General features: G+C 39.8%; 1 protein-coding gene across 1 annotated transcript; it reads left to right on the top strand.

Annotated features, from left to right (window-relative positions):
• The first annotated feature begins 1257 nt into the window (after positions 1 to 1257).
• LOC141608057 (uncharacterized) lies at positions 1258 to 11325 on the top strand. The gene is made up of 6 exons (XM_074427408.1): positions 1258 to 1491; positions 1539 to 2164; positions 2474 to 3275; positions 10260 to 10984; positions 11108 to 11190; positions 11300 to 11325. The coding sequence occupies exons 1-6, from the start codon at positions 1258 to 1260 to the stop codon at positions 11323 to 11325; spliced, it is 2496 nt and encodes an 831-aa protein (XP_074283509.1).
• The last annotated feature ends 706 nt before the right edge of the window (positions 11326 to 12031 follow it).

Raw genomic sequence — 12031 nt, 5'->3', positions numbered from 1 at the left:
CATATAATGTATTTATTTTTTTAATATATTGAGTCGTATGGTCAAACAATTAATGAACGGTCCACATTGAAGTTAGAACGTCACGATTGACAATGGTTGTAGGAGAACCGTTATTAATGAACAAATTTACAACGGTTGTAGGTGAACCGTTAATGAAAAATCCATAACGGTTGTGGGAGAACCGTTGTTAATGAGTATTATATAGCAGCAATCTTGATTACTGACTGATCTATGGAGATAAAAAAAATGGAAGCAAATCAAACAAGCATAACTCACCACTTTCAAAATGATCATTTCATTTAATTTTAAACCAAATACATTATAGCATTTATCAAGATTCAAAAGATGTATAATAAGCCGGAACAACCCTGGTTAAGAGTAAAAAGCGCTTCTTAACCTGCCACTAACTACACCACTCTGGTATACAGCTAACTTCTGGGTCATTGGCTTCATATTTTGCAATAACAGATTGAAGATATAGAAGGACACGACTTACATGTGGAGATAAGTTGGAAGAGTACAACTCAACATATCTCTCGTTGCAGCCAAGTTGCGAGTAATAGGCCGACGAGGGTATGAAGATGATGAGGCTTGGTTGACAAGCCGGACTGCTTCGCGCCTCTTAATCCAATAATTCCGTTGATGTTCTAGGGATGCTTTGATTTATGGGTGTTGATCGGCTGGAAGCCCGGCGAGAACCTTCCCATCATCTCCAATCGTTTGTGTAAGCCATTCTTCATTGTTGATAAAATTAGGGTTCATTACCATGTTGTTTCAAATTTGTGTAATGGGGATGAAATATTGTGATTTGATTAATGGATGTTAATAAAGGAAGCTTTAACATTTATAGTCACATTTATAATTTTTTTCAAAACCGTTGTTAATTAATTCCTAAACATTAATTAACTAATTAATGTAAAATTTGACTTATTAACAAATATTTTAATTCATACATGGGAGGAAAAAAATGACTAGAGAGAGAAAGCGAAATTTGAGCGACATAAACCCTAAACCCTAGTTCTACTATTCATCTTAAATTCTGCATTTAATTTGCAATTAATAATGGCGATCATGGTTTTTAGTGAAAACCCTGAATCATCTTCGTCAAAATCAAAAACAAAAAAACCAAAAACAACACGTAAGTAACCAACGCCTGCGAAGAATGTTAATGAAGTATCGTCAGCTGGGGGTAATCCACTACTGTCAGCTGGGGGTAACCCAGTACTTTGTTCGGGTGATGCTACCAAGACCAAAACAATGGCTGAATTGACAAGGATACCGGTGCTGAACCTGACTGAGGATGGAGCAGATCAATCAGGATGGAAGCATAGGAAAAATGGAAAAGATGTGCCGATTATGGAGCCTATTATTGAAGATGAGGAATTGTGTGACTTGTTGCAGTTCACATCTGAGGATATAAAAACTGAGGTAGACTTCTGGAGCACTGCTGTTTATGGTTATATACTTGGTGCTAACCCGCCATGGGAGATGGTTGAGGATTATGTTTATAGAATCTGGGCTCAATATAATGTGGATAGAGTTTCGTTTATGGAGAATGGCATTTTTTAGTCAGAATTAAGACGCTCACACAAAAGGAAAATCTGCTGAATTCTGGACCATATTTGTTTGAAAACAAACCAATTATTCTTCGACCATGGTCAAAGGATGTTGATTTGATTAAGGAGAAAGTGGACAAAGTACCTGTTTGGGTGAAACTATATGGCATACCCATTAAGTTCTGGGGTGATTGCCTCCCTAGTATTGCAGGTTTGGTGGGTAAATTTGTAAGGAAGGACCTTGCTACACAGGACAAAACCAGACTGAGCTTTGCTCGTGTAATGGTTGAACTTACCATTGATCAGGTTCTGAAAGAGAAAGTTCGATTTCTAGATGAGGGTGGTCATGTGGTTGATGTTAGGATTGAGTACGAATGGAAACCTATGTCCTTCTCTATCTGTAAAGGGTTGGGTCATGGGTCACAACATTGTAGGAAAGCTAAACCTAAGCCAGTTATAAAACCAGGTCCAACCAAGGTGAAGCCACAGAAAGTCTGGAGACCAGTCCAGAAGACTGTGGTGAGCACTGTGTTTGATCATCCTACTGCTATTTTCACACCTGAGGTATTTCCTCCTCTAGCTAGTATGGTGAAATCCACACCTGCTAGGTATGTCATGAGAATGAGCAGACAGGAGAGTTTTGCAGGCTACAGGGCAAAGGGTGGCACTGGACCTTTTACTTTTATTGATGCCTTGAACAAACTGGCTACTCCAAGGGGGGGGGGGGGGTAGTGCAGAGTAGGAAAGATCCCCCTCCACTAGTTTTAGATGCATACCATTGGATTTTGGAATGTTAGAGGGCTTAATGATATTAATAAATAGAAAACGGTCAAACGGTTTTTGCAGAATAATGGAATAACGCTTTTTGGAATTTTAGAAACTAAAATAAAGCCTAGTAAGCTACTGAATAAATGCAGTAACCTGTGTGAGGGGTGGAGTGTTTCTACTAATAGCAGCTGGCACAATGGGGGGAGGATTTGGATTTTCTGGAAACCTGAGTGTTTTCAGGTTCAGTTCCTGTCCTATAGTGCACAACATATCAACATGAAAGTTATCTCTAGAACTGATGATAAGGAGTTTTTGTTAACAATGATTTATGCATTTAATGGGGTTGATGAGAGACATAGTTTATGGGATTTTTTTAAGCAGACTGCTACTACTTGTAATGAGCCATGGATCTGGTTAAGGGATTTCAATACTGTACTGAGCCCAATAGAAAGATTAGGAGGAAATTCTACAGAGCAGGAGATGGAACAATTCCAGGAATGCACCTCCTTATGCTGTATGGATGATATTCAAGCTACTGGGGCTCTGTATACTTGGTCAAATAAGCAGGCACCACAGGATAGAGTCTACAGTAGGCTTGATAGAGCTATGGGAAACCTTGAATGGATGGCAGCTTATGGAAACTATAATGCTCATTTTCACCCTGAAGGACTTTTTGATCATTGTCCTTGTACTATTATTGATAGGACAAGTGATACTAAATGCAGGAGGAATTTTAAATACTTTAATATGTGGGGACAATCTGAGTTATTCAATCCATGTGTTGCTAATGTGTGGAATAGAAGAAAAGAAGGGACTAAAATGTTTCAAGTTGTGAAGAAGTTAAAGGAGTTGAAACCTGATTTGAAACAGCTTAATAAGAACTGTTTTTCTGATATTGAAACAAGTTTTAATGTGACTGGAATGTTGCTTGACAAAATCCAGAGAGAGCTTGTAATACTCCGTATTTATAGTCTTGGGGGTACTCTATCGAGTAGCCCTTACTCTGTCGAGTATGGGCAAGTTGCGAAGTAAAATAGTTTCTGACCTGTTGGGTACTCGATCGAGTAGCTGGGGTACTCGATCGAGTAAGGGGGTACTCGATCGAGTACCTTGGGTACTCGATCGAGTGTCCGGTTTTACGGGGGAGTTTTCTCGGGTTTTGTTAATTACGCGATTAAGGTATTTAAACATAATCGTCATTGTTTTAAATCACTTTTTACAAAACCTAAAACCTGTTTAAGAGAGAAAGCAACTAGTTCTTCTTCCTAATCGCGTTCTTGACAATTCCCGGAGTTTAGACGGTCAGTTCGTATCGTAGTTCGTGTCGTTGGATTCCTTGCGTCGAGGGTAAGCTTTTAATATAATTTCTATAATGTTTTGTTAAGATTGGTGAAACCCTAATTTAGGAATTGGGGGTTTTGGTGTGTAGTTTGTGATGTGTAGTCTTTATGTGCTGTATGATAGGAGGAGAATTCGTAGAGGAGCCGTTTTGAGACAGCTGTAGATACCGTCTGCGTGTTGTGCTTTCGGGTAGGATTTCCTACTCGTATTAGTCCCATAATGGGATATTGGTGATGTGCTGTAATTAGCTGATTGATATGATGATTGTAATTGTGATTGTGATTGTGATTGGTTTCTATGGCTCTCGAGATGCGTTCTCGGCTGAGTGGGGTCACTTGCGGGAGTGACTTCACGCCCTAGTTTTGCCCTTCGTGGAACCCGCCACGGAAGGGGATGTGCACATTAATGAGCAGGGTTATCGCTCGTACGATGAGCGGGGCTTAGGTGGGAACGGCTGCGGTCCCCCACTGGTGGGGTCCAAAGTGGACGATCAGTGATTGAGACGGTTGGTTGGATGTGTGTGTGTGTGTGCGGTTCAATTTGTCTATTTGTCTTATTGTGGTTATGTATATTGATTGTGTGATTAGTATCGACCCGGTGTTGTTTTGTAAACTGCGGTGATCCATTCGGGGATGGTGAGCAGATATTGAGCGGTATAGAGATGATCTTGGGATAGCTGGGATGGCCACGACGTGACGATAGAGTCTTCCATTTGTAGTTTAGTTTTATTTATATTTCAGTTGAGAACAGTTAGTTTGGAATAATGTATTATACTTTCAGTTTGGTTTCGAGGATTGTATTCATTCATTAAACTATTATAATAAATGTTGTTTCTAGTTTGTCCATTTGATTATCATACCTCGGGCAACCGAGATGGTGACATCCTCATACCTGAGTGGTCCTGGTAAGGCACTTGGAGTATGGGGGTGTTACAAATGGTATCAGAGCGACGATCCCGAAAACCCGTAACCAATGAATCTAATGAATCTAGGGAGTCAATTAAAATGAACCCGGGGTAAAGGTTGTAGGAGCTAATGCAAAGACTTGGGAGACGTCCTAAAGTCGCGAACTCGCCCTACAATTTTGAACCGGTCACCATGGGATATGTGTCGGGATCGTTATGTGCTTATTGTGTGCTGTGTGTATTTATGTAGTAGTATGTTGTATGAATTGAACATGTGCTGGGTGAATATGTTGAACGTATATGGTGGATAAATATGTGGTATGATGGATGAATTAGTGGAAAAGATGAATCATCGTGGTAGTAACATTTGAATAGGGGACTTGATGTCATGTATTTGTGATTTTGTTTACGAAAAGTGATAGAATAAAAACATGTGGGTAAGTCATAATTGGCAAGTTAGATAAGCTAAGTGCATGATGAATGTTGTTGTTTGGCTTTTGAAAATAGTAACATATGATTATGAATACTGGTTTTATGAGTTTTGGGTTGTTTTCGTTTAACTTGGTTGTTGTTTAAGTTGTTTGGGAGTAAAAAATCAAATAATTATGTCGTCGATTACAAAGCAAAGTTGTCTTTAAACTGTTATAACTTGAGATGCGTAAATGATTTTAATGTGATTCCAATTGGAGGTGATAGCTTGTTCTTTTACGATTCTAACGATAGGTCACACGTCCAAAACGACCAAGAAATGAGTGAGTTATGACTGTTTTTAAAGCTGGACAGTCTTTGAGAATTGGTGTACTCGATCGAGTATCCTTGGTACTCGATCAAGTAAGGGGGCACTCGATCGAGTACCTTAGCTACTCGATCGAGTAGCCCTGGTAATCTGTTTTACGTGCTTTCGATCTTCACCTACTCGATCGAGTAAGTCCCTTACTCGATCGAGTGGCCTCTACTCGATCTAGTGACCCCTATTTTGGGTCATATGTTTATCTTTTGACTTCGTTGCATATTATGTTTAATTCAAAGGCGTTATTTTGCTTCTTTATGCATTGTTTTACATGTATGTTGGTCTTGATGCGTAAGTTACCCAATTTTGTGGTGTAAAGAGTGGCACCTATGATGAGTATGAGTTTGGTGGGGAGGACATGATTTATATGTGTTGGGATTAGTAAGACTTAATTGAGGCATAGAGCATGTTGTGTGAGACGAGATGAGTGACATGATTGTATGTTGAGTAATGAAAATGTAAGTGAATGTGGGCAAGGCATGATGTATGTTTAAGGAACGTGAGAATGAAAAGATTGAAAGAAAGGATGTGGATAGTAGCAACCTGAGATGTATAATAAATTATGGAGGGAGATGGCTAGAAATAGTGTTGAGTAAGAACATATGTAATGAAAGGTCGTTTGGAAATAGTGGTATATAGCGAACTTAATGGGACATGTCGCGACGTGGATTTGCGGTGTAGTGACCGAGTTTGGAAATTTATGTTATCGAGAGACAAAACTACTTTGTGTGATTTCCTTGGGTAATTAACGGTATTAAATGAATTATGATTTCTAGAGATGTAAAAAGGGAGATGCAATTGTTTGAACATTAAACGTTGATTCTATGGATAGATTAGTGGCAAGTGTGAGTGATAGCATAATAAGAGAAGATCCATGGTAAGAAAGAGTGGGATGATGTCGGTAGAAAATAATGGAATTTGAGTTTTGGAGCAACGAAAGGGTAACTGGATTTCTAAAGAGTTAGCTAGAAGGAATAAGGAGTTGAACTATTAATTGGTATTATTGAGTGTAAAGAGGAAAGAAGGATAAAAGTAAGTGAGGAAAATATTCAGGAGTTATGTGACATAAAGGTAAGGAATCATCGAAATGTGTGATATTATCATGAGGATGTTAGTTAATGGTTATATGGGAGCTTCAGGACAACATGTTTAATAATGAGTTTCGAGAAATTAAGGAAAGTAAGAAGTTAGTAGAATATCGGCATGATATGAGATTTTGGTGGAAAAATGGATGATGATTCAATTAAGGAAAATATTGGGAAGAATGTTGAGGTAATTTTGTTCATGGATTCGATGTTCGTTGTTTGGGATGTTAACCAAAGATAGAAAAGAAATCATGATGTTTAGAGATGAGTGAAGAGGTTTGATGTCCGGACAATGGTAGTGTTATGGTCTTTGACTAGTGGTTAAGGGTAAGGGTATATTAGAAAAGTGGCAATTCTAAAGAGGTTGATTTTGTAAAGACTGAATTGATAAAAGTATGGTTGTCAGGAAGTATAAGACATAGTCTTAGGAGGTGGTTTCTCATAATGAGTGTTATTTTGTATGGTTATGTATGGCGAAGGTCTTGGTGATGCGAATGGAAGAATGTGATGAGGGGCATGCGAGTTAAGCTCGGACAACAGGTAACCTTTGTTGAGTGGTAACTTACGTGGTCGGGATTGACTAGTTGGTTGTGATTACGGGTCTATGATATGTGTAAATGTTTGTGTGAGGTTCGGACCTCACAAGAAGTGGTATGGTGTGATAATTATAAAGTCGTTTTTATGAATGTTTCGTAATATATATGTTGGACACGGTAGTTTAATTGAATGATATCCAAAAAGGTAATAATTTGATTAATTTGACATGGCTAGTTATAATTTTATGTGTATTAATAACACATGTGTATTCCGTGAAATGGTAGAGATGATGTTCATGAGATGCTTATCTGTTTAATTCATATAATATGTTGCGTTGTGATTGAGTAAAGTGGATGTGAGTAAGTTTTCTTGTCCGAAAGGTTATTTCCGAGTCAGTATTTATGGAATTGTATGTAGCTGTGATGTCTATCGATGTGGTTGTGGTGCCTCCGGTGGTGATCCGGGCACGGTATTTAGTATTGTGATGCGGGTATTTTCGCATTGTGGTGTGGCTGTTGGTGGCGGTGTTGTGATGCCGTCACCGGTTGTGGTGGAGTAGGCGGGATGATTATGATACGAGTTTTCGAAAGTGCATACCAGTTATACATAGATTGTTGTTTCGTTTGCTGTTGTTCTTTGTGAGTTTTGGTTGAACAGGTAGACAGTTGTCTTGCTTATTGATGTTTTCTTTACCAGGTTAAGTTAAGAATGAGGTAGAGTATGATATGAAATAGAGTTGAATATGTTTTCGTTGTTGTCATGGTATAGTGATGTTCTATTGATGGGACACGGTTGTGAGAGGTTGTTACAGTAATTTTGATCTTGTTCTAGATAAGGCTTTAGTAGACATGGTAATGGAAAATGATTCGTGGAACATGTGTTGTAATGATCTGAAAGCGGCAGGTAGTTCATAATCTTTTGTTGGGACAGTGAGTGTAGGGTGTTGGGGGAATTAGTGTCATATTAAGTTATGTATGAGCTTTGCGGTAATGAAGGAAAGAACTTGAGGATCTAGTGTGAGTATAAGTAACGAGTGTGGATCGGGAGTTATGCTTTTGGAAGATAAGTGCTTTACACAGCGAGGTATGTTGGTTTGCAGTGATAATGGAGAGTTAGTATGGTGATTTTGCTACGAGCCTTATGGTATAGGTTAGGGGTGTGCAGATTGATTTGAAGTATGAGAACTGTTGAAGTAAGAGAGCCTTGAGAAATAGGAGTGATTATGGAAATGAGGTTATAGGCAGTTACCTTTGACATATGGTGGTGATGAGGATAATGAGATAATATAGCTAAGGGTTTAGTATTAGTGAGTTACGAGGACGTAACATTTGTCTTAAGAGGAGTAGGATGCAATAAAAGAGAGTTTCATGGTGGTGCATGCGGCAATATAATTGGAAGTAGAGTGTTAGCGTAGCGTAAAGGAGGGATTTGTTTTGTGGACAATACTTATAAAAGGCCATGGCCGTGCTTGTAGTAGGGTGATGCTTCAGAGTGTGGGAATATTTTATATAGTGTTGTGATTTGAAGGATGATGTTATGAGTCCGAGTAAACTTCGAGGACGAAGTTCCTTTTAAGGGTGGTAGAATGTAACATTCCGTTTGATGTCTAGGAGTGTCTTGATTTTGGATTTGATAGTGGATGATATTATGGAGCTAGTAGTGTTAGTGGATGGTGGTTGGTTATGTATGAAGTTGGTGTCGTGAGAGATATATATGTGGTGGATACGATATCGTGAGTCATGTTAAGGAAGTAAACATAGTTGGTGGAGTGGGTGTTAAGAGTTCATGTTTTATGTTTGGTCGAGTTGTTGAGTTCTTAGTTATGTTGTTGTGTCTAGGTCGAGTTAGTATGGTTGTTTTTAGAGTATGGTTTGAACTTCGGGGACGAAGTTCCTTTTAAGGAGGGAAGACCGTAATACTCCGTATTTATAAGTCTTGGGGTACTCTATCGAGTAGCCCTTACTCTGTCGAGTATGGGCAAGTTGCGAAGTAAAATAGTTTTCGACTGTTGGGTACTCGATCGAGTAGTGGGGTACTCGATCGAGTAAGGGGTACTCGATCGAGTACCTTGGGTACTCGATCGAGTGTCCGGTTTTACGGGGGAGTTTTCTCGGGTTTTGTTAATTACGCGATTAAGGTATTTAAACATAATCGTCATTGTTTTAAATCACTTTTTACAAAACCTAAAACCTGTTTAAGAGAGAAAGCAACTAGTTCTTCTTCCTAATCGCGTTCTTGACAATTCCCGGAGTTCAGACGGTCAGTTCGTATCGTAGTTCGTGTCGTTGGATTCCTTGCGTCGAGGGTAAGCTTTTAATATAATTTCTATAATGTTTTGTTAAGATTGGTGAAACCCTAATTTAGGAATTGGGGGTTTTGGTGTGTAGTTTGTGATGTGTAGTCTTTATGTGCTGTATGATACGAGGAGAATTCGTAGAGGAGCCGTTTTGAGACAGCTGTAGATACCGTCTGCGTGTTGTGCTTTCCAGGTAGGATTTCCTACTCAGTATTAGTCCCATAATGGGATATTGGTGATGTGCTGTAATTAGCTGATTGATATGATGATTGTAATTGTGATTGTGATTGGTTTCTATGGCTCTCGAGATGCGTTCTCGGCTGAGTGGGGTCACTTGCGGGAGTGACTTCACGCCCTAGTTTCGCCCTTCGTGGAACCCGCCACGGAAGGGGATGTGCACATTAATGAGCAGGGTTATCGCTCGTACGATGAGCGGGGCTTAGGTGGGAACGGCTGCGGTCCCCCACTGGCAGGGCTGGTCCAGTGGACAGTCAGTGATTGAGACGGTTGGTTGGATGTGTGTGTGTGTGTGTGGCAGTTCAGCTGTCTATTTGTCTTATTGTGGTTATGTATATTGATTGTGTGATTAGTACTGACCCCGGTGTTGTTTTGTAAACCCTGCGGTGATCCATTCGGGGATGGTGAGCAGATATTGAGCAGGTATAGAGATGATACTGGGATAGCTGGGATGGCCACGACGTGACGATAGAGTCTTCCGCTGTAGTTTAGTTTTATTTATATTTCAGTTGAGAACAGTTAGTTTGGAATAATGTATTATACTTTCAGTTTGGTTTCGAGGATTGTATTCATTCATTAAACTATTATAATAAATGTTGTTTCTAGTTTGTCCATTTGATTATCATACCTCGGGCAACCGAGATGGTGACATCCTCATACCTGAGTGGTCCTGGTAAGGCACTTGGAGTATGGGGGTGTTACAGAGCTGGTGGTCAGGCCTGGGGACCATGACTTAATTCAACAGGAATGTATTGTGGCTCAAGAATTGAGGGATTTACAGAGAGCTAGAGATAGTTTTCTCATACAGAAAGCTAAGCTACAATGGTCACTAGAAGGAGATATCAACACTGCCTATTTCCATAATGCTATGAGGAAACGAGTAATGCAAAATAAAGTTTTATGTATTCAGAATCAGCATAGGGTTTTATATACTGATGGAGCTCAGATTCAAGCTGCATTCCTGGATTATTATCAGGGTCTTCTTGGATCTCATAGTCTGGTGGATCCTGTGAATATCAATGTTGTTCACCGAGGGAAATGTTGCACCACTGACGACTGGACCCAGTTGAATAAACCAATCTCTGCTGAGGAAGTTAAAGCCTGCCTGTTCAGTATTCCTAAAGACAAGTCACCTGGACCTGACGGCTACACAAGCCAATTCTTCAAAGATGCCTGGGATATAGTAGGGTGTGAAATTTGTGCAGCAATCATAAATTTCTTTGAAACTGGAAAGCTTCTAACTCAAATAAATGCCACATCTATCACTCTGATCCCTAAGATGGATAGACCAACTTCTGTTAAACACTTCAGGCCAATAGCCTGTTGTAATGTCCTCTATAAAACTATCTCAAAACTGTTGTGCAAGAGGTTGGTTGGGGTCTTGCCTGATATAATTAGTAGAAATCAGGGAGCTTTTGTACATGGTAGGAGCATCCTTGAAAATATATTGATTTGTCAGGACTTGGTAAGGTTATACAATAGGGGTACCTCTTCTCCTAGATGTATGTTCGAATTAGACCTCCAGAAGGCCTATGATTCCATAGAATAGAATTTTATTGATGAGATGATGGGTGCTCTGAATTTTCCTGACAGGTTTAGGAGATTGGTGATGACCTGTATCACAACTACTTCCTTTTCTCTGAACCTGAATGGGTCTATGTTTGGTTATTTCTCAGGTAAAAGAGGTCTAAGGCAAGGGGATCCTATTTCTCCCTTGCTCTTTACTATCTGTATGGAGTACCTGTCTAGGATTTTAGACTATGCAACAGATAAATGGTTTTTTAGGTACCATCCTCTGTGTGGAGCTGTAGATACCCAGTATCTGCTGAGACTCCAACAAACACCCGATGATTATCGGACTACAACATGTTTTGGAATCGCGGCGTTTGATCGACAGTTTGTGTACAACTTTACGTCGGAAAACTTAAACCTATTTCGAAAATAAAACATTTCAAAACATTTCAAAAATACCTGGAGTGTTTTATGCACGACGACGGGGTCGCAATGACACTAACTAGAGTCAAAACCGACACCGGACCAAAAACCGACTCGAAAATTCAAATCCCGACTCCAACAACGAGTCAAACTGAGTCAACCACCAAAAACAAAACATTTCAAACCTTCTACCTTAAGTTTCCCCGGATTCATGAATGGTCAAGTACCAAACATGTGACTACAAAACCTAGGATAGAACAAATCATGATTGCGTTTGTTGTGAAAGTGACAACACAACTCGAAGAACCGCGATGTGGCGGCTCGCGCCTCTTTGAGCAGCCCAAGTGGCCACGTCGCTCAAAACTCACACAACCACTCATTTCCCTATAAATACCCCTCAAATGCCACCCATTTGAGAGTTACGCGAGTGTCCGCCCCCTCTTTTCTCCCTTAAAATTCTCGACTCGACTTCTTAAGTCACACCCTGACGCGTATTTACGACCTACCGATCGTAAACACGAGCCTTACACATTGTTTGGTACCGTCATCGTGCATTAAACCACTTGACCGATCATTTCAACC

Source organism: Silene latifolia, chromosome 10, assembly GCF_048544455.1.
Source record: "Silene latifolia isolate original U9 population chromosome 10, ASM4854445v1, whole genome shotgun sequence".
NCBI lineage: Eukaryota > Viridiplantae > Streptophyta > Magnoliopsida > Caryophyllales > Caryophyllaceae > Silene > Silene latifolia.
This window is presented reverse-complemented; position numbering and strand designations above follow the sequence as displayed.